General features: G+C 40.4%; 1 protein-coding gene across 1 annotated transcript in view; it reads left to right on the top strand.

The window, feature by feature from the left end:
• The window catches only part of LOC134206849 (uncharacterized), a 724314-nt gene that overhangs the window by 314871 nt on the left and 384303 nt on the right, over nt 1–25140 (top strand). The window contains exon 7 of the mRNA XM_062682581.1: nt 14141–14287. Within this exon, the coding sequence (XP_062538565.1) occupies nt 14141–14287 (147 nt within the window). The remainder of the gene's footprint in view (nt 1–14140; nt 14288–25140) is intronic.

Here is a 25140-nt window from a genome sequence, read left to right as displayed (position 1 = left end):
AATTTTCCGGATTAAAAAGTATCAACACCCATTTGAACACATTATGCTGTCAGTTTTCAAATTTATGCTGTGATTTTGTTTTGGTTCATTTGTATGGATTTGACAGTCGGATTAACGAGAGAAACCCCGATAGTCCGGCCATACATTTGTCGGATCAGCGGGGGTATACTGTATATACAGAATAAGAATATTATGTTAATTTAAAAAAATAGCATTTTTTTAATTTATTAGACTTTTTTTCATTTCTCTATGTAAAACAAGTTTGAAAAATTCAACGGCAATTACTCAAGTCGGAGAAAATGACATGGGTCTCTAATGCGAATAAGGGCAGTGTACAACAAGGTCAAAAGCGTATTTTCGGAGATCAAATTCTGGAGAACGCACTATGAAAATTTATCAAATTGATTTCCCCCATTGGTGACCACTCGGATTACTATTCTGGATGGCTCATTATTTGGATCACTTGTATATTCTGCACATGATTAATTCTATGGTGACTTCTTATAAATGCACATTAACTAACCAGCCATCAAACTCTTCGATTAGAGAAATAGGCAACTGGGGAAGTGGAAGGTGGAGTTAACGAAATGTTACATACTCTATGTTTTGTTTTTCTGAGAGACAGTGCTCAGTAGATCAAGAATCTCAAAGCTGCAGTTTAAACATGACCCAATTTCATTCTAGTGAAGATTATAGGAGGGTTGCATTCATGACGGATTGGGCGAAAATTTATTACATTTATTTTCAGAAGTTGTCGATCAATGTTTTTATAAATTTATGTTTTTCGAATATATGTATTTATGGAACATGTTGAAGTTTGGCAGAAAATATTACTTTTAATTGCGTGGGTGACGTTTTGAATTGTTGTTTCAACTTGCCCCGCACCACGCATTTCTATTTGCCCGATGAGTTGAACATGCAGAGCAATATCAAACAAACCAAAATACAAAAATTCAAACGGATCTTTTGTCGATTTTTCATAATCATTATGCTTATTCAACATTGAATGATTACCTACCGTGAAAATTTGATGAAAAAACTCTTCCAAACATTGTTTTGAGACCTGTTTCATTGGCACGTCAAATAGTTGGTTTGGATTTTGCAAAGGGTGAAAAATAAACAATGGCAGGAATTGGCTTTGAAAGCTGCAATCTTGCGGGAATGGCAGTCAGAAGGTGCGTTTAGGGGAGTAGTTTGTTGAAAAAAATAATCAGAGCATTCGGTCATTTCCTATCTAATTTACAGCTTCCGTTTCAACTTACCCCGCATTTCAACTTGCCCCGGTGTACCTTATAGTTTAAATGGCTTGCCCGTTCCGAGTCGAGATGTGCAATGCCACCTCAGGTTTGGCTTTCTGCAAGTTTTGATTTTGATTTATAAAACGGACAAGTTGTTTGGATATGGTCCTGCGAATTTGTTTTTCTATGGATTATGTCAAACGTGTGATGGGTGAAAGATGATTAGGTTGGGAGCTAGTTGTATTGTTTCGTCGGCTAGGCGATACGATACAATTGAGAATTTCTATATAGTAGTATAAAAATCAATACACACAATGGTTAATATAAACGAATCATTAAAGGATTTAAAGTATTTTTTTAGTAAATGCTGTGCCGAACTGTCAGCTGCATCCAGCTTATTGTGTAAAAGTAGTATTGAAATCAGTTATGAATGTGATGCTATTGTGTATTATCAAAATTTAATGCAGTGGGACGTTCGCATAGAGAAATGTGTTATTATGGATTGGAATATTCACAATTTCGCATGATGTGACGTCCGCAATCATACATTTCTGGTGTTTTTATGGATCGGAATGATTACAATTTCACGTGGTAAGACACCCGCATTCCAGAGTTTCTTCCTCTGCGTTGGTGGGATGCCCGCAAGAAAAATGGAGTTGTTGTGGATCGGAAGGATCACAATTCTTCATGGTGAAACGTACCCATTCAATAGTTTCTTCTTTTGCGTTGGTGGGACGCATGCATGGCGAATGGTGTTATTATGGACATGAATGATTAGATGCGTAGTGTGATGCCCCAATTTTTTCATCTGCGTTGATGAGATGCTCGCATCAAGAGTATCTACATAACACTAATCAAATGTCCATCGTTCAATGATTTACTGGTCGATTCAAATAGTCATTAGTTGACCAATCGATCACTCGTGGCGCGCGCATCGGATTTGCTCGCCATCTGGTTCGTGATTTGCCCATCTAACTGAAATCAACAGATGTCATTATTGTTTGAATGACGATGAATTTGATTGTCTGATGTCTGATTGTCTGTGGTTTTACCATGGTTAGGATTTAGGAATAATCACAATTTCACGTGTTGGGACGCCCGCATTTATGAGATTCTTCCTCTGCGATGATGGGATGGCAAAAAGAATAGAATGATCACAATTGTGCGTGGTGGAACTCCCGCATTCAAGAGTTGCTTCCTTTGCATTTGTGGGACGTCCTCATGGAGAATGATGTACTTGTGAATTGGAATTATCACAACTTCGCGCGGCTTGCCTCCCGCAATCCTAAATTTCTTCCTCTGCGTTGGTAAGATGCCCACAACAAGAATGGTGTTATGGATGATCGAAATGCTCACAATTCTACGTTGTGGGATGCCCGCATGAAGGCTAGTGTTATTGCGGATCGGAATGATCACAATTTCGCATGGTAAAATGCTCGCATTCAAGATATTTTTCTTCTGAGTTTTGGGGACGCTTAGTGGCGGAAACCCGGACAAAACCTAAAAAAAATGTTTTTTTGCGAATCTTGTATTTTTTTTTAATTTTACGCATATGTTAAATGAGTCCAAAATTTTATGATTGTAGCTTGTAGTTGATTCTGCAAAACGTCTCTCTAACAAATATGTATGGAGAAAGGAAATTTGACTAAACTTTTTTTGAGACAGATTCGGAACGATCTGGTATCATGTATCAAAATCTATTTTTGTCTACTTTCCGATAGATAGTGTCTGCCTATCTGCGCCAAAGCTGGACGTTGACTTCTTCAATGTTAGAATGAGGACGCTGTTACTGTTGTAGATCCTATTCAAACTTCAAAATTATTTCACGATCCAAAATTACACTTTGGTGAAACATTCGAGCAACATATCAGGTTTTGTCCAGCATTTGTATGGGAGCCCACCATTGTGGGATTCCCTAATGAAGATTGGTTCTATTGTGGATAGGAATAATAACAATGTAGTCTGGTGGGACGCCCGCACTCGAGAGTTTCTTCCTCTGCATTGGAGGGACACCCACCAAAACAATGGATTTATTGTTGATCCAAATAATCACAATTCTGCGTAATGGGACATCCGCATCCAGAACTTTCTTCATCTGCGATAGGGGGCAAATGGAGAATGGTGTAATTGTGGATCGGAATGATCACAATTTCAAGAGATAGAGCGCACGAGCTCATGAGTTTATGTGTGGTGGGACACCCACATTCAAGAATTTCTTTTTCTGCGTTGGTGAGACACCCGCAAGAATAATGGTGTAATTGCGGATCCAGGATTTCTTCCTCTGTGTTGGTGGTATGCCAACAAACCGAATGAAGGTATTGTGGATTGGAATGATCACAACTTCCAGTCGTCCGTAAATCATTCAATTATGTTGATAGTTACTATTTATTAGCAGGGTTTCAACCTTTCGTTTTGATGAGACCAAAGCAAGTATTCCTCTTTGCCATATAACCACGCTGTTATGACTTTATGTATTAGAGCATTTGTTCCACATAAGCTATTTCCCTTTGCATTAATGATGACGCGAAAAGGCCAGGGCACGGCATACAAAAACAAGGCAGGCTCATCACGTCTGTAAACATTCAGTTTGAATGTAAACATGTGACGTTACTGCTATCTTGCACAAGCTGGACCGAGACGATGCTCTACGGTCGCAGCATGCTTACTTTTGGACTCCAACATGTGGCGATAAAACATGCGTCACATTCGAAGTGTCATTTTTCTAACGAGCCTACCTTGTTTTCTGTATACCGTGGGCCAGGGTATACAAGAAAACGACCAAACCACCTTTTCGCGGCAATCGAAGTGAGCGAAAAATAGTTATCACTATCCAGTTTGTTTGGCATCCTGTGTTCCTGAAAATGAGTGAGCAATACGAACCCTGTTTTTAGATATTAGCTGACCCATCGGACTTCACCTCGCCCAAAATCATTGAGACGATACAGTACATTTGATTCTGTTTTTACTCAAATTTGCACTCATCCTAAATGTTTACTGCATATCAATTACCATGTGATTTTTTTGAATTATTTAGGATTTTTTCTAAACACGTTGCTAAGACTTTGGGGGCAAATTAAAGTCTTACTTACTTGATACTTGATGGGCTACAGCTCTGCGATGAACCTACGCCGAATGGTGCATCCTTCTCCACTAGACTAGATCCTGGGCCAATCGCTTCCAGTCGCCCTGAACATTGAGCTCCCTCAGGTCCTCTTCAACTGCAGAAAGCCATCGTGTACGCGGCCTTCCACGAAGCCTGTGGCCTCTTTCGGGTTCTCTACTAATATTATCTTCGCTTGATGTTCTTCCGGCGTACGAACAACGTGTTCGTAGTTTGCCGTGTTTTGCCGTGCGAATTTTGTCTTCGTTTGCAGACTACGGAACTTATGCTGGTTACGAAGTCCGTAATAAACCCTATTTGCAGCTGCAATACGCCTTTTCTCCTCGCGGGTAACATCATTATCACACGTCACCAATGTTCCAAGATACACAAATTCTTTTACCACTTCACATTTTTCACCATCCAGCTAGTGACGGGAAATGTCAAAAAATGTCGTTGGATTGCAATTACTAATTTGCTAATAATTTTTTTCAGAAGTTATTAACAATTCGGATTTTTTGATTAACATTGAATGCTTAAGGTACGGGAAGCACGAACAATCATCCAATCGTCATCATTTTCATCATTGAATCAACTTTTTTCCTAAAACAAATATGATTTTGAAAAAGTATCACCGGCACTTAGTCGCAATCTACATTTACAGTTACATCTAACAACTGAAAACCGAAATACGCCGCTCCGAAAATTCGAGGTGATAATGCTAGAAAGAGACGAAAGATCCTAGAACTTTGTCGAACAGATCATTGTTCTAAATAATGTGTGAAAATAGATATTAGCAAATTAGTCCCATGACATAGAAATGACATTTCCTGCCACCACCACTAATGAACCCACGTTGATTGTCAGCGACCATGCACTTCGTTTTGCTGGTATTGATCGTGAGTCCAATCCTCACTGTCTCCTTCTTAAAAGGCACGGCGATCAATCCCGATAATATCGATATCGTCCGCAAATCCCAGGAGCATATGCGATCTTGTGATAACAGAACCGCTTCTTTGCACACCAGCTCTCCTAATTGCTCCTTCGAGCGCTGTATTGAACAGTAGATTCGAGAGTGCATCACCCTGCTTTAATCCATCTAAGGTAACAAATGACGTTGATATTTCATCCGCAACCTTTACACTTGATTTCGATCCGTCCAACGTTATACGAATCAGCCGTATCAGTTTCGCCGGAAAACCATGTTCAAGCATAATTTTCCATAATTCATTCCATTTCACTGAATCGTACGCCGCCTTGAAATCAATAAACAGATGATGTGTCTGCAAGTTGTACTCCCGGAATTTAACAAGGATTTGTCTCAGGGTAAACATTTGATCCGTCGTTGATCGGCCCTCACGAAAACCTGCTTGGTATTCGCCGACGAAGGACTCTTCAAGCGGTCTCAATCTGTTGAACAGAATACGGGACATAATTTTGTACGCCGAATTAAGGAGGGTTATTCCTCGGTAATTGGCGCACTCCAGTCTGTGCCCTTTCTTGAAGAGAGGGCAAATGAGAATAAATCAACCAGCTAACAGGCAATTCATCTTCATCCCATATTTTCGGCATAATATAGGGCAGAGCTTCATAAAGCTGCTCACAGCCATGTTTCAGAAATTCACCATGGAGCTGGTACTTCCCCGTAGCCTTATTGTTTTTCAGCTCTTTGACAGCTTTTTAACCTCATCTAATGTAGGTGACTCCACAGCTTGTCCATCGTCGCTAATATTTATTCTGTTCACTGATGCACCGTCACTTCCTCCATTAAACAAAGTCTCGAAGTGTTGCTTCCACCTGGCAGCCACTTCAGTTTTATCTGTCAGCAAATTCCCTTGTTGGTTGTTGCACATGACGGGAGATGGCGCTGTCTTTCTCCGCACGCCATTGACAGACTCATAAAACCTCCGCATATCGTTCTGCTCCATTTTTCCCTGCGCCTCACTAATAACTTGTTCTTCGTACTCTTTTTCTTCCTGCGGTGGGTTCGTTTTCGGTTGCTCTTGCTTCCTTGTACCGATCTCTATTCGATCGGGTACCGACACCATCATCCGGCTTCTGGCAACGTTCTTCTCGTCTGTCACTCTCTGACACTCCACATCGAACCAACCCGTCCTGGGTCGCCTCTGTGCAGTGCCTACCACTTCTCGTGTTGTTGTGCTCACCGCTCCATGGATCGACTCCATAGATCGTTGATGTTGTCGCTAACGTTGATTGCACTTATCCGTTCGTCGAGCTTCTGGCGGTACTCAGCCGATACTCCTTCCGCCGACAATCGCTGGATATTGTAACGCATCATTCGCTGTGATCTTTCGTTCGATATAGTTGACAACCGTGATCGAATTTTACTGACAACGAGGTAGTGATCAGGGTCAATGTTCGGACCTCTGAATGTCCGCACATCGATAACATCCGAGAAATAGCGCCCATCCACCAGAACATGGTCTATCTGGTTGCAGGTTTCACCATTTGGGTGTCTCCAGGTGTGCTTTCGGATGTTCTTTCGTGCAAAGTAGGTGCTACTGATGGCCATCCCTCTGGCAGCAGCAAAATTTACTAGCCATGGGCCGTTGTCATGGGTAGCGAAGTGAAGGCTCTCCCTACCGATGATGGGACGGAAAAGTCCTCTCTACCGACCTGAGCGTTAGCGTCTCCGATAACAATTTTCACGTCATGCTTTGGGCACTCTCCATGAAGCTTTATCAAGACATTCATAAAACGTGTCCTTCACGTCGTCGGATTTATCGTTTATCGTTGCGAAAACGTTGATTAGGCTGTAATTGAAGAATTTGCCCAGTATCCTCAACACACAGATTCGTTCGCCAATGGGTTTCCACTGCATCACTCCGCTTCATCTGCTTGCCCATCACTACGAAACCAACTCCATGCTCTGCTTTTTCACCGCCGCTGTGATAGATGTTATACTTGAATTCAGTGTTGTTCGTGGGGTCCACGGCTCGGAATTCACGTTCTCCGGATCTTAGCCATCGGACTTCTTGAATAGCAGCCACGTTCACTCCAACCTTCTGCAGTTCACGAGCCAGAAGGCTCACTCGTCCAGGTTCATTAAGGGTCCTGACATTCCAGGTACCGAGTTTCTAATCATAGTCCTTATTTCGTTGCTGGGTCGGTTGCCAAAAATTTTTTCTTCTATCTCCATTTTTCGTGGTATTTGAGAAGCTTCAGTAAGCTACCTTACCGGGGTCGCGTTACCTACATCGCGATGATGGGGCTGCCACCTTAGGCATAGCTGACGCGATACAGCATTTCGTTTATTCAGCCGCTGGGTACCAGGCAGACGCTGTTTGAGCCGCACCTCCTGGTGAACAGACGCTCGAGGCGTACCTTCTCACTCTAGCTGATGTCAGAAGGACAACAGTGCCCAGGCTGCACTTTTGTCATCGGACGACCCGTGGAAGCGTGAGATAGGGACTTGTGGGGACCAGTGCTCTGTTGGGCGCTCCTTCCTTGATGTCAACCCACCATTTTGCAGCCCAACATTGGTGCATTTTTGTAATTTCTACCTATTGACCTTTGATATTTTGTCGTACAACCAAAGATGTTTTATACTCTTATGTGTTGGTCCGGCAAACGAGAGTTTAAGGCTCGTAAGCTGCTGAAAAGTGCTGTGCAAATAGATAGGATACGGAATGCTAATGAAATGACTCCGCACTGAAATTCCACCCAAGTGAGCAGTAACGGAGTTGACAAATAGAAAATTTCGTAACGCATAATAAAGCCTTCTGAGTAAAGTAAATGTTGCTGTCATTTTTCCTTACGGAAAAATATTCCGTACCATTATTCTTTTACGGAAAAAGTGACAAGTGACAAAAGAAATTTTCTCCCATACTGAAACAGCTGCCATAAGCCCATTCCGTAAGAGCAGCATACTAGGCTTTAGAAGGAGTATACAAAGTAAAAGCTACTATAAGGCCAAGGCCTTTTTGATCAAGGTTGATCATTATCGGCATAATGCCATTTTGGCATTGAAGCATAATTCTGCTTCTCGGCTGTGTTTAGTGACGTCTATTAGCCCTATCAAACTGACGTATATTATAAATTTTCTTTCTAAAGCACGAATTAGTCCAGAGAATGTGCAATATGCACAGCACATTTTTCGAAATGGACAAATTGATAAGAAATTGGCGAAAAAGAATCCACTTGTCTTGGAGGGACTCGAACCCTCAACCTCCTCCAATCTTAGAATTTGGGGAAACTTAATCCGCATTTTATAATAATTACCTACTCAAGGGGGGACAAATCTCCTCACCGTACTCTAATGATTGCTCAATTTCTGTATGAATAAGAACGATGTTGTCTTTATTGTTGGCCTTTGAAGGACTTTGAATGTTTTCTTCTGGTCTTTTTTCGTTCATACTCTTTGATTGATAGTCAAACAGAGTAGTTACTGCAGAACGTTTCCACCATTTTGTTTTGTTTCAGAAGGACTGGTGTTTGATGATGCACCAATTGGTCTTGTGAATGAAATAGGTTTTGTGCCGTACTGCAGTTTGTAAGGTTTGCTCGTTTCCTGGAGTCTAGATGCGCTGGGATAACACGTCAGGATTGGTTTTCCACAGAGCTTCATTTGTCTGGGGTTCTGCCAAGGTTTATTTTTCTGTTCAAGCTTTCGTTTAACAAATTTAATTGATAACAAATCGTATCAAATATCCCTAAACCCCATAACTGAGGTTATCCTACAACAAATGTACGTATGGATTGATAAAAAATATTCCCATTTTCCTTCTACGAACAAAATATCACAAGTCAATCAAAAAGCCGCTTGGTGGGGTTTGGCAGAACCACGACCATTTAATTTGTTCAACGGACTAGTTTATTGGATCCAGTCCTGCCGATTCAATTTGTTTTATTTATTGATTATGTCAAGCGTGTGATGGGTGAACGAAGATTAGGTTGAGAACTAGTTGCAAAGAAAAATAGTAAAATTAAAAGAACCATTGTAGAATGTTGAGTAATTTTTAGAAGGTTGTAATACACTCTAGAACTCACTGATGAGAAAACGCTGATCCATATAATTAACAACTTACAATTAACATTTTCAAAACAAGTTTTATTTTCAAAACAAACAAACATTGTAAGTTGAAAAACGGCTTGTTCCATTAAAAATGCGCTTCTTCAGTTAAAAAACTAGCTTCTTCTTCGGGGATGAGCCAGCCTCAGGCTGAAAGTCTCCTTAATAAAGACACAAAAAAGTTTCTTCTTCTTCTTCTTCTTCTTCATTGACATTACGTCCCCTGGAACATAGGACATTTGCCATGCCTCGCAGCTTAGAGCATGGTAACGCAGGCCACCTGGTTCCGGAACAATTCCGGGGTCGAGTGGGGCACCTTTTTTTCCTCAAATCAAATGGCCTTGCTAAAAGTCTTAAAACTAATTTTTTGGTGTGTCCTACTTCATGAAATCACTAGACATGTTCAATAGTGCCTTTGTCAAGGATCCTTGGTGAATTTGGACAGGTTCTGCAGCATTCCGGGGACCTGGTTCCCTGGTCCCTGGACCTGGTTCCCCTCGAGAAATGGCCACTTTTCGATTTGATCCGAAACCCATCTTGCGACCTTTCAAACTTCATGATTTCGCGAAACGAGCAAAATAGAGTCTAATTTGAGGTACCTGAGTGACTCTGGTCAGGTTCCGTTGCACCCAGGGGACCTGGTTCCCCAGGAAGTAGCCACTTTTCGATGGGATCCAAAAGCCGCACCTTGCGACGTCTCAAACTTCATGATTTCATGAGCAACAGGCTCAATAGAGTCTAGTTTGAGGTACCTGGAGTGGTTCTGGTCATGTTCCGTTGCACCTCAGGGACCTTGGTTCCCCAGGGAAGTGGCCATTTTTCGATTTGATCCGAAACCCATCTTGCGACGTCTCAATCTTCTTGATTTCATGAAACGAGCTCAACAGATTCTAATTTGAGGTACCTGAGTGGTCAGTTTTGGTCAGGTTCCGTTACATCCCGGGGACCTGGTTCCCCTAGGGAAGTGGCCACTTTTCGATTTGATCCGAGCCCATCTTGCGACGACTCAAACTTCATGATTTCGCGAAACGAGCTCAAAAGAGTTTTTTGATGTACCTGAGTGGATCTCGCGAAACAAGTTCAGAGTCTATTTTGAATGCAGATTTGCAGACGTTTCCCATTGTTCCGGTAGCCGGGTGCCCTCGGGGATGAAGGAACTGCTTTATGTATTCTGAATCCTGAATCATGTAATCTGTAACATGAACAACGAAACATGAAATTCGAGACTATCTTATTGTACATGCTCTCGAATATTCTGAAGAAACTTTGTACTTCTGGATAGTTTCCAATGTGATACGATATAGGATGGGTTTCAAAATGCATCACAAAGCTGCCCGGTAAATCAGATTCCCTGAACGCCACGGAACATAACATACACCACTCAAGTACCTCGAAAAAATCTCTATTGAAAAGAAAATGTCTTGTGAAACCATGAAGTTCGTCATGCAGATGGGTTTACGATCACTACAAAAAAGCCCACATTCCCGAAAGAACCAGGTTCCCGGAATGGCACGAAACCTGACGAACACCATGCAGGTACTTCAAAAGCTTCTATTGAGCTCTTTTCGTGAAATCATGAAGTTTGAGACGTCTACAAAATGGGTTTCAAGATCACATAAAAGATGGACCACTTTCCTTGGTGAAACCAGGCTCCAGGGGATGTCACGTAACCTGACCAGCACCACTCAGGTACCTCATACCATAAAGATCCTATTGAAACATTGTTTTCGCGAAATCATGAAAGTTTGAGACGTCCGCCGAAGATGGATTTCAGATCATTTGAAAAAAGTGGCCCCGCTTCCCTGGGGGAACTAGAGTTCCTGAGCGTATGCTGCTACACTGAACCCGACCAAGGGCCACTAAAGGTGCCTCAAATTGGTAGACTTTGCTGGATATTTTTAATCTATCATTTTGGAAAATTCTGATGATTCTGAAGATGCATCCAGCAGATTTTTGGTGCTGAAGTATCAATAACACGTATAAAATATCTTGCATGATGTTTGTTTAACGAAGGATTCACGCTGAAAACTTTGTATTCCAACATAAATTGCTTGAAACTAAACACTTCTGAAAGTGCTCTATTATCAATACAAAAATCATTGTGGATCGGAATGACCAAAATCTCGTGTGGTGAAACATCCGCATTAATTAGTTTTTCTCTGCGTTGATGGGTTGCCCGAATAAACAATGGTAAGAAAAAAATTGTGAGCTTCTACTGGACTTGACGAAAGACTTTATTGTACTTTTGACAGATGCGCATTTCGACCTCAACAATAAGGCCGTCTTCAGTGTGTCGTATTAAGTGGTGGCATTAACTGGGACAGTACAACTCGCCTTATGACAAGTGAAAAATGGTGTTATTGTGGATTTGAATGATCAAAATTACGAGAAACGGGACGCTCAAGCTCAGAGAGACATATGCAATCAAGAGTTTCTTTTTCTGCGTTGGTGAGACGCCCGTATGAAGAATGGTATAATTGTGGAACGGAATGGTCACAATTCTGCGTAAAGGGACGCCCGAATTTACGAGTTTCCTTTTTCTGCATTGGTGTTATCCTATTTTGTTGATAGTTAATATTTGTTAGATATATTTGTTTTGAAAGATATCTTCTTTATTCAAAAACAAACGTAGCCAAAAAAGGTGATCTTAAGGGACTAAATTATTTAAAAAAAAGACACCTTATATCCTTCGAAGAAAATCTACATCCGACGGAGCACGAACCAGGTCCATCGAGATCAGACTAATAAATTGTATGTGATGAGATAAAATGGCATTTAGCTTAAAATATTTACATAATCTGTCATCACAATCCCATTAGAGAGCGAGCCGAATAGTATGAATACCAAACCCCGGGCAAGCAACGAGATGTATATTTTGCACATGGTACTCATGCCCTGCCGTAACAGACAGGTGCTGGTGCAAACCCTCTCGATTACCGTTGGCCCCTGCTTGCACTTTCCTTTTTTGCATCCATGTCGTCGCCAACAACCGTCCAGCCACCTGATCCAAGATGCACACAAGTTTGTGTGCAGTGTTGAACTAATTCTATCTTAGTATCCCCATGAAAACAAGCCAAAAGATTTATTATAAAGTACCGCTAATGGACATCTGCTCTCAGTGGTATACGATGTTTCGATGGAGAAAACTATCGTCGATACCCTACGTTTAGTTATTCCTGCCGTAGTGTGACCATTGTTCTAACCCTTTGGTGCTCAAGCTATAATTGATTGGAAAATTCTCCAAAATCTAACGGTTATGTTGTGACTTACTATCGCGGTTTTACCGTTTGCTATGTTTATCATAGGATTCACAATGTTCGACTAAGGATTGGATTGGACAGGGTTAAGTCATTAGAGTTTGAAACGGGTCTCATCACATTTCACATTTGCATTCCATGTTACCGATTTGAAAATTTGTCTAGCTTTACACGATCTGCTGTTGCTGTTGCAGCCGGTGCAGTTTCTACAGCAATGTGTACCCCCGACTGTTACTGTTTGTCGGATCTGCCCTTACATTCAGTTTGGGTTTGGGAATGGGTATTTTAAAATTGAAATCGAGGGACCGATAACTTCCACCCGCACCCTTTCGACCATGTCTTGCCGAACGGAAAACACGTATCGTTGGATGCCAGTATCCGAAAATGTGCAGCAATCAACTCGAAGACTAGAAATTGCAGAGAAATAGCATTGGATGATTTCGATAGCCGATTGCACTGATCCTCCTAATACTGCTCAAGTTATGCACTATGCATTTTTCAGTAGTTTCGCCATCGTGGAAGGAGAGAAAAGACAGTTTATGGGTCCTGCAATAACAACAATTCTTCCAAAAGTCATGGATTAGAACTTCTTAATTCTTTTGAAATTTTTCGAAAAAGACATTATTTTTTTATTTTCATGTACATATGTTACGAAGTATAATGTCGAATTAAAGTGTTTCAAGATAATTCGATTTGCATTCGTTATTTTCAGTCGAAAAACGTTAACACTGAACGAGTTTAAATCTGAAAAATCAGTTTCATCTACTTGAAGAGAATCCATTTCCCAATACTTTACTCAATGATGGTCTGGATTGGAAAAAAATATTTGTCTTTGTTTGTTCATCCAATTTGGTAAGTAGTCAAGGGAGCAATTCAGTTAGAGCTTCAAGATGTTTGTACTTGAAAGTCAGAAATGAAAGGTTCAGAAATGCCAAAATGTTGATTTTGCATGCATACATTGCGCAAGAACCAAAGGGTGTTGTTGCTGGATGATGATTGCCACTGCAGGGCTCGTAGTACATAGTGCATTCGTAGATGAAGCAAGATAAATTGGATATGTCATCAACAATGTTGCTATGAGCAAAGAAAGAGAGAGTGATTTATTTCCATGAAAACCCAAATTATTTTCGAATCAGCTTTCAGAGCTTATAACGCAGAATCAAACGACATTATGCGAAGGAAGGCCCTATTACCCAAGCATCTGCGTCTTTATCATCCGTGCACAAGTTTGGACGCATTTCCACGAATATATCGTTTTCACTAATTACCGTTACGTGATTTTCAATCTATTCCTCACATTTATGAGCAGCAAGGACCAAGCAAAGGTTTAAATGGCGAGCACTGATTTTCCGGACATTTTATCCGCAAACGAATCATAAAAAAAAAGTTTCTCCATTCGGTGGCAATTAGCAATGAAAAATGGCTGGATTGTGAACCGGTTGGACCGAACACGCATAAACTAGACCGGAAAGGCCCTCTCTCAAAAATGTCTCCTCTATTTATCTATTTCCAGGAAATTGAGCACTGCTACTACCACGGAACGGTAAAAGACTACCCGGGAGCTAGTGCCGCCTTCCACACCTGCAACGGCGTCAGCGGTGTGATACACGTCGGGAACGAAACATTTGTTATACATCCATTTTACGGAGGCGATCTATCGGTATGTGTTCCTTGATATTCGTTTCTGTTTTTCATATTGCGACAAAACTTTCTCCATCAAGCCATTAGCATGGGAAAGGATTTTGAAATGCTCATTCGATTAAAACAAAGAAATTATTTATTACATATAATACGATATGAAAGACTAAACAAATAAATAATAGAATAACATAGAGGAATAGCAAAAAGAAACGGAAGGAAAACACAAGAAAATAAAAGAAACCAGAAGATTAAACAAGAGAAAGCAAAAAAAAAATAATAAAGACTTGTAGCTCCATGAGAGTAAAGCAAGATTAAATGAATGAAAATAAAAAAACATTCTGTTTTCCATTCCTGCTCGGGAATCTATCCTCACGCCTCATTGTGGGAGGCAAAAAATTGAACATGGTCAAACTGAATTCGGAAACGTAGGCCCAGGCAGGCGTTCGTAATGTATCGCTACCAATATCGAGCACACATGACGTTGATGACGATGATGACAATAATTCGATTTCATTAGTGTGATCAGGTGAATGGCACCCCCTGCATAGAGTCGGAATAGAAAGCATCTGGGAATTTCCAGATTGCGATAAGTGAATTTCAGCTCGGCAGGCTAGCGAGTGGGTTCGGGCCATTGTTATGATGCGGACTTTGAATGTCAAGCTGTCATCGCTGTCGAAAATGAATGGCACGATGCGATGTTCCTGTCAGGGTACGGAGAAACGGGTGGAAAGATTTTTATCGAGTTGGCGTGCTGACTGATGGATGATAATGGAGTCTGGGATAATATGCTTCATTGATTGATCCGAAACTGCGTGTCGCTTGAATGATTGCAAACGGAAAACCATGTTCTTTACAGTTGCGTCGTATGGTATGGTAATCATCCCAAAGAAGGATCAAATAAATGCTAAAAGTAAAAAATACCAGAGGGGGTTTTTAAATGGTATTTTTACATAGCAATCTAATTAATTTACTCGTCCCAGCTGTTGTATGGTTGTGTATATAAAACGTCACACTCATTGGACTTATTTTGAAAATAAAACGGCGTGAGAATTGTTAAGGTGCACCAATCATCACCACTCTTAAGAAAACTATTTTTATAGAAATAACTAAAGAACACATGCGTTACGTTCATATTTCCTTCGTGTTGCCTAGAAAAAAAGTTAAACCGCATTAGAACTCATATTATATCCAATATGGCCTTCAGGTAAACACCATCCTGTGTGACAATTGCGCAAACTTATGTTCTACAATGAGGTTTGGTTTTTTTGGTAGAGATAATTTGTTGTAATTTGCACGCGATTTGTTTTTGGGGGGAAGGGCCATTTGGCCGAAACTCATTCGGCCGAAAGCCATTTGGCCAAATGCTACTAGACCGAGAGTTGTTTGGCCGAATACTACTAGGCCTAGAGTTGTTTGGCCGAATATACCATTTGGACGAACAGACCATTAGGCCGAAAGTCGATCGGCCGAATGGGTCCATTTGCCGAAAGGGTCGTTTGGTCGAAAGGGTCTTTTGGCCGAAAGGGTCGTTTGGTCGAAAGGGTCGTTTGGCCAGAAAGGGTTGTTTGGAGAGAGTCATTTGACCGAAAAGGTCATTTTGAAACGGTGTTTGTCCGGAAGGATCGTTTTGGCCAAAAAGGGAGACGGCTGAAAGGGTTGTTTGGCTAGAAAAGGGTTGTTCGGCCGAAGAGTCATTTTGACCGAAGAGATCTCATTTTCCGAGAGGGTCGTTTGGCTCAAAGAGTCGTTTGTCCGAAAGGGTCGTTTTGGTCGAAAGGGTCATTTGACAGAAGGGGCTATATGGCCAAAAGGGCTATTAGGCCAAAAGGGTCATTTGGACGAATAGGTCATTTGGCTGAATAGGTCATTTGAAAAGTACGAAATTGGGAGTAGGAAGTGAGACGTCTTACTTCTCACTCATTATTACAACTTCTCACTGTAAAAGTGGAAGCAGCAGAAGTGAGTAGACGTCTCACTCTCTCCGTGCTTCCCTTTTGCAGTTAGAGATTAAAATTATGAGTGGGAGATATCTCCTCTCCTCTCATTTATCTGTTTCAGCTATAAAAAATAGAAGCGCAAGTGTAGGTAGAGACGTCTCACTATTCACTTCGCGCTTCTTATTTTTGACAGTGATAAGTGAGAAATGTGGAATGAGAATTGAATCGTCTCTCTTCTTACTCCACTCCTAATTCTTCACTTTTCAAATGACCTATTCGACCAAATGACCTATTCAGCCAAAGTCCAGCAAATGACCTTTTCAGCCAAATGACCCTTTCGGTCAAATGCCTTTCCAAATGACCCTTTCAGGAAAATAACCCTTTCGGCCAAACGACCCTTTCGGTCAAATGACTCCTTCGGTCAAATGACTCTTTCGGCCGAACAATCCTTTCGACCAAACGACCCTTTCGGCCAAACGATCCTTCCGGCCAAATGACTCTTTCGGCCTAATGTCCCTTCCCTAATTCCCTTTCGTAATGACCCATTCGGCCTAGTCCTTTCGGCGAGTCTATGACAAAAGGTAGAAAAGCAAAGGTTGAAGGAACAAAGGTCGAAAGACAAAAGGTCAGAAATGACAAAAGGTCGAAGAAAGGACAAAAGGCGAAAAACAAAACGTCGAAAGGAACAGAAGGTCGAAAAAGGACTGTCAGAAAGGAACAAAGGTCAAAGAACAAAAGGTCGAAAGAGACAAAGGTCAAAAAGACAAAAGGTCGAAAAGATAAAAGGTCGAAAAGTACAAAGGTCGAAAGAAACAAGATCGATCAAGAACAATTTGATAACAATGAGTGTATTCAAAGGATTTTGTGATGCATTTCAACTTCAAGCGAATAATACACTTATCATCAATCAAAGTTGAAGAATGAGCAATGTTCAAAGAAAGAGTAATTACTATGAATATAAAACAATATTATGAATATCTAGATAGTTCTGTAAGAGTTAAAATGATTATTGATTTAAAAAATAAATTGAACTTGTCTCAGTTCCTTGTCTATTTTGACCTTTTGTCCCTTTCGAACTTTTGTTCATTTCGACCTTTTGTCTCTTTCGACCTTTGTCGTTCGACGTTTGTCCCTTCGACCTTTTCCTTTCGACCTGTCCCGACCTTTTCACGTTCGACGTTATGTTCTTTCGACCTTTGTTCCTTTCGACCTTTGTCCTTTTCGACCATTGTCCTTCGACATTTTGTCTTCGACTTTACCAAAGGTTGTTCGCCTGGTGGCATTCGGCCAAATAGGTTTCGGCCAAACAACCTTCCGCGTTTTTGATTGTTTCTGGCTTTTAAATTTATTAAAACGTTAAGTTGGCCCAACGAAAAAATTCAAGAAAAACAGACCCTATTTTAAATGTCTTAGAAATTGAGATTGACCGAAAAATCTACGCGTGTGCAAGAGTCCACAGTTCAACGCCAACTTTACTTAATAATGTATTAAGAGTTGAGCCTTTTATTAAAATGTTTTCTCTAGATTCAAGATTTTGACAATTATAACACTGCGGGTTAAGCTGGGGACGATAAGATCCATGACTCGCAAAACAATATTTTCTCTACAATTCAAAACATTCCTTAAAATTGTTCTGAAAAACCAATTCCTTCGTAAATTCCTGTAAAAATTACTTCTGAAATTTCTTTGCAAAATCTTTCAGATTTTCCTTTAGAAATTTGTTGGAGAATTCGTCTTGAAATTTCTCCAGGATTTTCTCCGATATTTTTGTTTTGAAAATCAATTTCTTTCCACTTCAGAAGAGTTTTTCGTGGATTCATCCGGAAAGTCCATCGGATCTTCCTTTTGCTTTCAGTAAAACAATACAAAATTCTCCTGCATGAATTGTTCTGGAAATTTAGTAGGAAAGTTTCTTCCGGAAATTTATAAAATAATTAAATGTAAAATCCTGAAGGAATTTTCGAAATGGTTTCTTACGGAAATGTCGAAAGAATTTCATGATGAAATTTCCAAAGGAACTCTTGAAGATGTTTTCAACGGATTCCTAAAATATTTTCTAAGGGAATATCCGAAAGTCTTAAAGAACTTCCAATTCTATTTCCGGAGAAATGTCCGAAGGAATTTCCGAAAAAAAATCTGGATATAATTTTGAAGAAATGCTCAAGAGAAATTTCCAGAGAATTCCAAGTTTTTTTTTCAAATTTTGGTATTTCTCAAGGAGTTGAAAGAATTTGTTTATCAAAGTGGCAGAGACAATTCATTGAAAAAAAATTGAAGGAGTTTCTTATTACATGTTGGCATGGCAGGAATTCCTAAAGCTAATTCCAAAGAAATTCATAAATAAATTCATAAAAAGCGTTGGAATTCAGCTTACAACTCCATCGATATCAGCTAGTGGGACTCTTTCCTTGCTGACTTTCAACTGGTTCAGTTGCGAGTTGACCGATGGACATGTAACGCAAATATCCTTCTCTGGTCCGCAGCATCTAGAATCCATCTCGATGATTCTCACAGTCGCAGATATCATCTCTGGGATTTTACTATCTGCTACTCATAAGTGAATACGCCGGCTGAAGGTGATCGTTCTTGATGATACACATAGGAAGCAAATTATCATCCTTTACGACGACGAGCTTACCGACATCAGGCAAACTACTGGCTTCCATCTCTTTGTCTTGCAGTTGACTCAAGTATTCTCGACGCCATCTGATCCAGAAGTGCTGTAAATTCTGTTGCATCAATATTGGTAACGGCTCAGACGATTCGCTGGAATTGACGTGAGCTCAGGGTCGGGAAGTGATTGCAACAATGATCCAACTAAGCAGTGTGCCGGAGTTAGAGGTTCTAAATCGTTGGGATTATCGAACATTGATATCAAAGGACGGGATTTTAAACATGCCTCGACTTGTGCTAAAAGCGTGGAGAAATCTTCTGCTGAGACCGGTGTTTCACCAATCAGTTTTATGAGGTAATTTTTGGTTGACCGAACTGCAGCCACCCAGAGTCCACCGAAATGTGGCGCGCTAGGCGGGTTGAAATGCCACTGGATGCTGTCCTCCGCCAATTCACTGGTGACCTTTTCACTGTGGGCTCGATTATTTAATAAATGGCACAGCTCTCTTGGCTTGTTACAGGCACCGACAAAGTTCGTACCGTTGTTGAATAGATGTCCAAACACCTGCCTCTCCTTAGACCAAACTTTTGCAAGGCCCCAATAATCGGTTCGTAGAGAGATCGGAAATGAGTTTTAGATGGATGGCCTTGGTGCAAAGTAAACAAATACCGAAACAAGGCTTTCACCGCTGCTCGCCTGGTGCTGAATGTATACCGGGCAAATAGTCTACTCATGTCTTCATAAAGGACGTGAAATGAGATTCGTGGCGACGCAAATTCTTCCATGAACTGCTGCATAGTGGATTGGTTTCGTGCGACATTTATACATTGATGAACTACCTCTCTTACATTTGTATTTGGTCCTCCAGCGGCCAGAATCTTTTGGACCAGCAGCAATAACCGTTCATGAAATGACGCAGAATCATCCGGATCAACAGATGCCGTGCTAGTAGAACAATAGGATGCTTGGTATTTTCCGACTGTTTGGAATTATTCAGCCGTCCTCCTACTCTGATTCCTTGCAGATAAACGAAACAAATCTCAATGGTGACCGTCTGGACATAAACTCTCCTAACGACAATGCCCTTATTTCTTTGGTGAAAACATTCGTTTCCTTTCCATCTTCCAAAGTCCAGTGCTGCTGCATGAAAATCTTGGCTGATGAAATCATGGCAGCAATCAAACCAAGTGGATTAAATAGTGTTGCGATCTGCGAAAGCATTCGGCTACTGTTTTAATCGGTGAGACAGCAAACTGGTATCGAAGAGTATCGGTATGGATTGCTCAGGATCCAGAATGATCCTCTTAGGGTCTCGTATTAGCGGTTTTCCTCAGTAACACCATCAGAGCTGCTAGGACATTACAAGCCCCTTCCGGGTTAACACCCATTACATAATTTCAGTTAGTTGATTCTTGTCACTGTGACTCTACCTCACCCGTACCGAGTGATGACGTTGTTCATATAAATATCTTCACGAATTGCTCTTGCTGCGAGCGGGAAACGATCGGCCTCGTCAGCAGCCAACTGTTGAAGGTCGATCCGTTGGCCGAGCGAGGATCTGCCGAAACATCTTCTCCACGTCCGACACGAGTAGCACCTGTTTTGTTCAGCTGCGTGAAATTATTGAACTCCTATCATCCTGTACAACTGGCCCTACCAGAAGTACATCATTCAAGAATACTCCAGAAGACGTTTTGCAGGAAGCATCGAAGACCACCCAGATCTTGGTGGTGGTACTGGCATCCTTGACCACCGGATGATGTGATCTTCCGTAGCTTCCTCAACCTTGCGCATGTGTCCCAATTTCAGGTAATCCATGAAGGCATCGTATTGTTCCCGCAAATTAGCGTCCCTAGCCAGTCTTCTTTCCGTATCAAGAAGACGTTCGCCCAGGTCGTAAAGGACGTCCTCGTTTTTGTGTAGTGGAACCGTTGGAAAATCTCTTCACAATTCTTCTCTTCTAGCGAACATGCATTCGAAAATTTCATCTTTTCGCAGGACCAGAATCTTGCCATAAACTTTTCCTTGGATGTTGAGAAGTAGCAGTTGATTTTGAGGGATTCGCTAGAATCTGAACACCCACCACAAACTAGCCAGCCAAACACTGAGTCTGTGAGGCTTGGTAAGTATTCACCGATTGTGATCATTCGTTCTGATTAGAAGAATTCATAGAAGGCCTCGATGCCTAACACAATGTAGACTTCCTTGGATGAAAAGGCTGGATCCAAGCTCAATCCCCTTTTGTAGAACCCACTGCTCCGTATTGATTGAGGTTGTGGGTAGGTTTGCGGTCCCCTTTGGTAATACCAGAAACATCATGTCGAATGACTGCTTGAACCATGTTGTTGACCTTATTAGACCCTTGTCCTATGCCCTGGACCGATACGTCGATCTTCTTTCTGATCACCTTCATCCTTTGTACTATGCGTTCCGAGACGAAGTTGCTCTCTGAATCCGAATCAAGAAGAGCATGAGCATGGTACTTTACGCCAACGTCATCCTCAACGACGAAACGTTTGTAGCTGCCATATTCACCACTTGAATAGAACTTGAGCCAGATGAACCCTAAGAATCCTAGGAGGTTGAAAGATGGCTACCCCCGGCAACCTCTGCGCCTGATACAGAATAGCCCTTCTCCGATTTAAAACAAACCAGGGTGTGATGACGTCTTCTACAGGCCCGGCAGCAGATTGGTAGGATCACCTGATGCCCGCCGAAAACAATTCCAGAAAAGCCTATGGGATTTCAACATAGCATCCTTGTCCACCACAGAAAGTTTCTGGAATGCAGAACATTGAAGTAGATGATGACTATGCTTGCAAGCCACACATCTTCCTACTGATACTTCAACCGAACTATAACTGGCCTTGGTTGTTGAAACTTTTGATTTTGTCGTTGTTTGTTATGGATGGGTACCCTTGGAATCCGCCTGCCTAGGCGGAAGGGATTCAAAACTTGGATTCGCTGTCATAGGAATTCGATAAGGCTACAATGAGCCTTTTCCTTGAGGCTAGTTTCCTCCATGCCAACAGAGCCTCCAATCGCATTAGAAATTCGCAATGAAGATCCTTCATGCGGTTTCTAACTATCAGTGTTTGAACGATTGTCAGCCTCTTCGAACAAATCAACAAAGTTTCCCCCAAATGTGTGAAGAAAATTGCTCTTCTTCATATCTTGTGTTGTGACCTTTTCAACACGTCTCCACTATTTGGTAGTTTGCCTGGTAATTTCGGGGATCTATTACTCGTTCACCCTGAAGGCATTCTTCAAATAATAATCACTTCGGAAATCGATTTTCAGTGGATGTGCGACGTAAACAGGTTTCTGAAGCTCAACCATTCATCAATGACGCCACTGGAGTTTGGAGGGGAATGAAGAGCTTCGGCTTTGTCCAACAAACACGTTTTAGTTTCGTAATAGCGATCACTCATCTGCTTGCTCAACTTCCCATATTGATTCTCTTAGTCTTCAAACTCTTCATGAGGTAGCTGTTCTTGTCTAATTCAAAAACGAACTGAAAGAAGCAAAGGTCCAGTGACGTCACATCAATCTTGCCTCAATAAGATGGACTCACATTCGAGTTTGTAGCTCAAGAAGAAAAAATAACGGGATGTAATATTCAAAAACGTATGCCTCAGCAAGGCATATTCTTCTCACAGTCGCAGGTGTCAACTCTCGACCTGTACTATCTGCTACTCATATTATACGCCGGCCAAGGTGATCGTTTTTGATGATCCTACCTATAAGGATCATCAAAGAAATTTCGAATGGTTTTCCTAAAACGATTTCAGTTGGTATTCTTAAAAAAGTTCCTAAAAAAATTTCCGAAGGTATTTCGTAAAGAATTTCGGTAGAAATCCCAAAAAGAATTTATAAAGGAATTTTTGGAGGAATCCTAAGGAGAATTTCCAAAGAAACAAAAATATTTCCGAAACAAAAGTTGACTTTCCGAGGAATTTCCCAAAGAAATTTCCGAAGGATTTCTCTTGAAAAGATCTTCGAAGATATGTCTAAAATAATTTCCGTAGGTATTCCTGAAGGCATTTTCGAAGGGTTTTCCATAGGTACTTCCGAAAAGTTTTCCAAAATAGTTCCGATCGGAATTTCCAAATTAAATCCTAAAGAAATATCCGACATTCCTAAGTTTCCGGAATCATCCGGAAACTACTTCGGAGATAAATCCAGAAGTTTTTGTGGAAATTCTTCAAAATATTCCTTCGAAAATTCAAAAAAGGGATTATAAGAGTAAGTAAAAAATTCATTCGGAAATTCCTTTACGAATTCTTTCAGGCATTTCTTCAGTACATATACAACACCTACGGAAATTGTTTGAAGGAGAAATCCTTCCGAAATTTCTTTAGAAATAACTTTGAAAATTCCTTTAGGATTTTTTTTCGGGAATCGATTTGGGAATTTCGACGGAATGTATTTTAAGCAGGGTTTGCAGAAATCGCCCTCAATAGATGACAAAGTAATCTTATCAAGCACATGAATACAAGTTGGAAAAAAAACTGGCCTTCACCGTAGGGGCTTGGTAAAACGCTTTGTTCTCGCTCATTCTATGTTGGGACAAAATTTTTCGCACAGCCTGTAAAACAAGTTTAAATGCATCATCAGAACAACGTCCCGCAATTGAAAAATCTGAAGACATACCTTAGGAAGTTCAGCCAGGAATTTCTCAGAATTCTAAAATACAACGGATAATAGTAAAACAACCACTGTTTAGAAACTGGAATTAAGCAGAAAAAAAATATTATTGCAGTCGATCCATCATCATACTTCATGATATAAAGACTCTTTGGAATTTCTTGGAATTTCTCGGAGATTTCTCCAGGTGATATTTCATATTTTTTTTTCAAAACTTCGTTCGTTTTTTCGTGAAAATAATACTTTCAGGAATTAATTCAGGTATACCTTCAAAAATACCTCGAGGAATTTCTTTAAAAATCCTCCGAAAAAGAATCTAGAAATACCTTCAAAAAATCCTTAGGTAATTAATTCGAAAATTCCTTCAATATTTGCTTAAGAACTCTTTTGAAACTCCTCCAGAATTTCCTAAATTCCTTGGCAATACTTTCAGTAATTCTTGGGTATTCCAGATCAGAAATTCCATACCTCAGCTCCGAATTCCTTAAATTTTCTTTACAAATTTTCTTTCTGGGTGAATTTCTCCGAAATTTCTTTCATTGATTCTTTCGGCAAATTTTCAGGAAATTACCTCGGAGACAGATCCAAAGATTCTTCTAGAAATACCTTCAAAAATTCCTTAAATCTTCGAAAATTCTTCAGAAATATTGCGTCTTGAGAATTTCTTTTGGAAATTCCTTAAAGATCTTCGAAATTCCTTACAATTCTTAAACTCATCGAAATTCCTTTGGAAATTTGGTCAATTCAACAGAAAATTCTTCGGAAAACCTACGGAAGGTTGTTTAGAAGGCTTGATTTCCTTTGAGATTTCATATGATTGGTGATGCGGAAATTGATTTGGAGATTCCTTTGAACATTTTTCTGAGAAATTGCTGCAGCAATTATTTCAGGAGTTTCATAAAGAAATTCTTCCAGTATTCCTTAAGAAATCTCTTTTGAAACTCTGAGAAGAAATTTGTTTTTCAGTTAAGATTTGTTTAGGGACCTACTTCAGAAATTCATTCAGTTTTTTTATTCATCAGGAAATTACTTTGAGAGTTCTCTCAGGAGTTTTATTTGAAAATTCTTCAAAATATCCGTCTCCTCTTTGAAAAGTTCCTTTAGTATTTCCTATTTTATTCTTTCAAAAATTTCGGAAAATATTCTGCCGACAAAATGTTTAGAATAATTCCTGCAGGAATTTAAAAAGACATTTCATATGGTTTAATAAAAAGAATATCCTGGAACAAGTTTCTAAGGCATTTCTAGAAAAAAAATACAAAGGCCTTTTCAGAGAATTTTCTGATTACCTAGACTAATGTCAAACGGAATTCTTGGCGTAATTATCTAAATTATTCCTTGAGTGAAATCTGGGAGGAGTTCGCAAAAGAATTTCCGAATGATTTTCAAAAACATATTCAGAAGAAAATATGAAATCAATTTCCGAATAAATTCCAAAAGGAATTTCCGAAGGTATCCCTTACACAATTTCTGTAGGTATTCCTGAAGAATATCGTATTTCCGAAGAAATTTTCAAGGAATCAAAGGAACTTGTAAAAAAAATCGTAAGGGCCAAATAAACTTTTGAAAAGTTCTTAGAATTCTTTATATTTTTTTATTGAGCAGGAAAAGCCCGCTTGGTGAAACCAAAATCCCTTCCTCAAACGAGCGCAAAACCAATAATACGTAACTTCC

This window comes from Armigeres subalbatus, chromosome 1 (assembly GCF_024139115.2).
Source record: "Armigeres subalbatus isolate Guangzhou_Male chromosome 1, GZ_Asu_2, whole genome shotgun sequence".
NCBI classification, from domain to species: domain Eukaryota; kingdom Metazoa; phylum Arthropoda; class Insecta; order Diptera; family Culicidae; genus Armigeres; species Armigeres subalbatus.
This window is presented reverse-complemented; position numbering and strand designations above follow the sequence as displayed.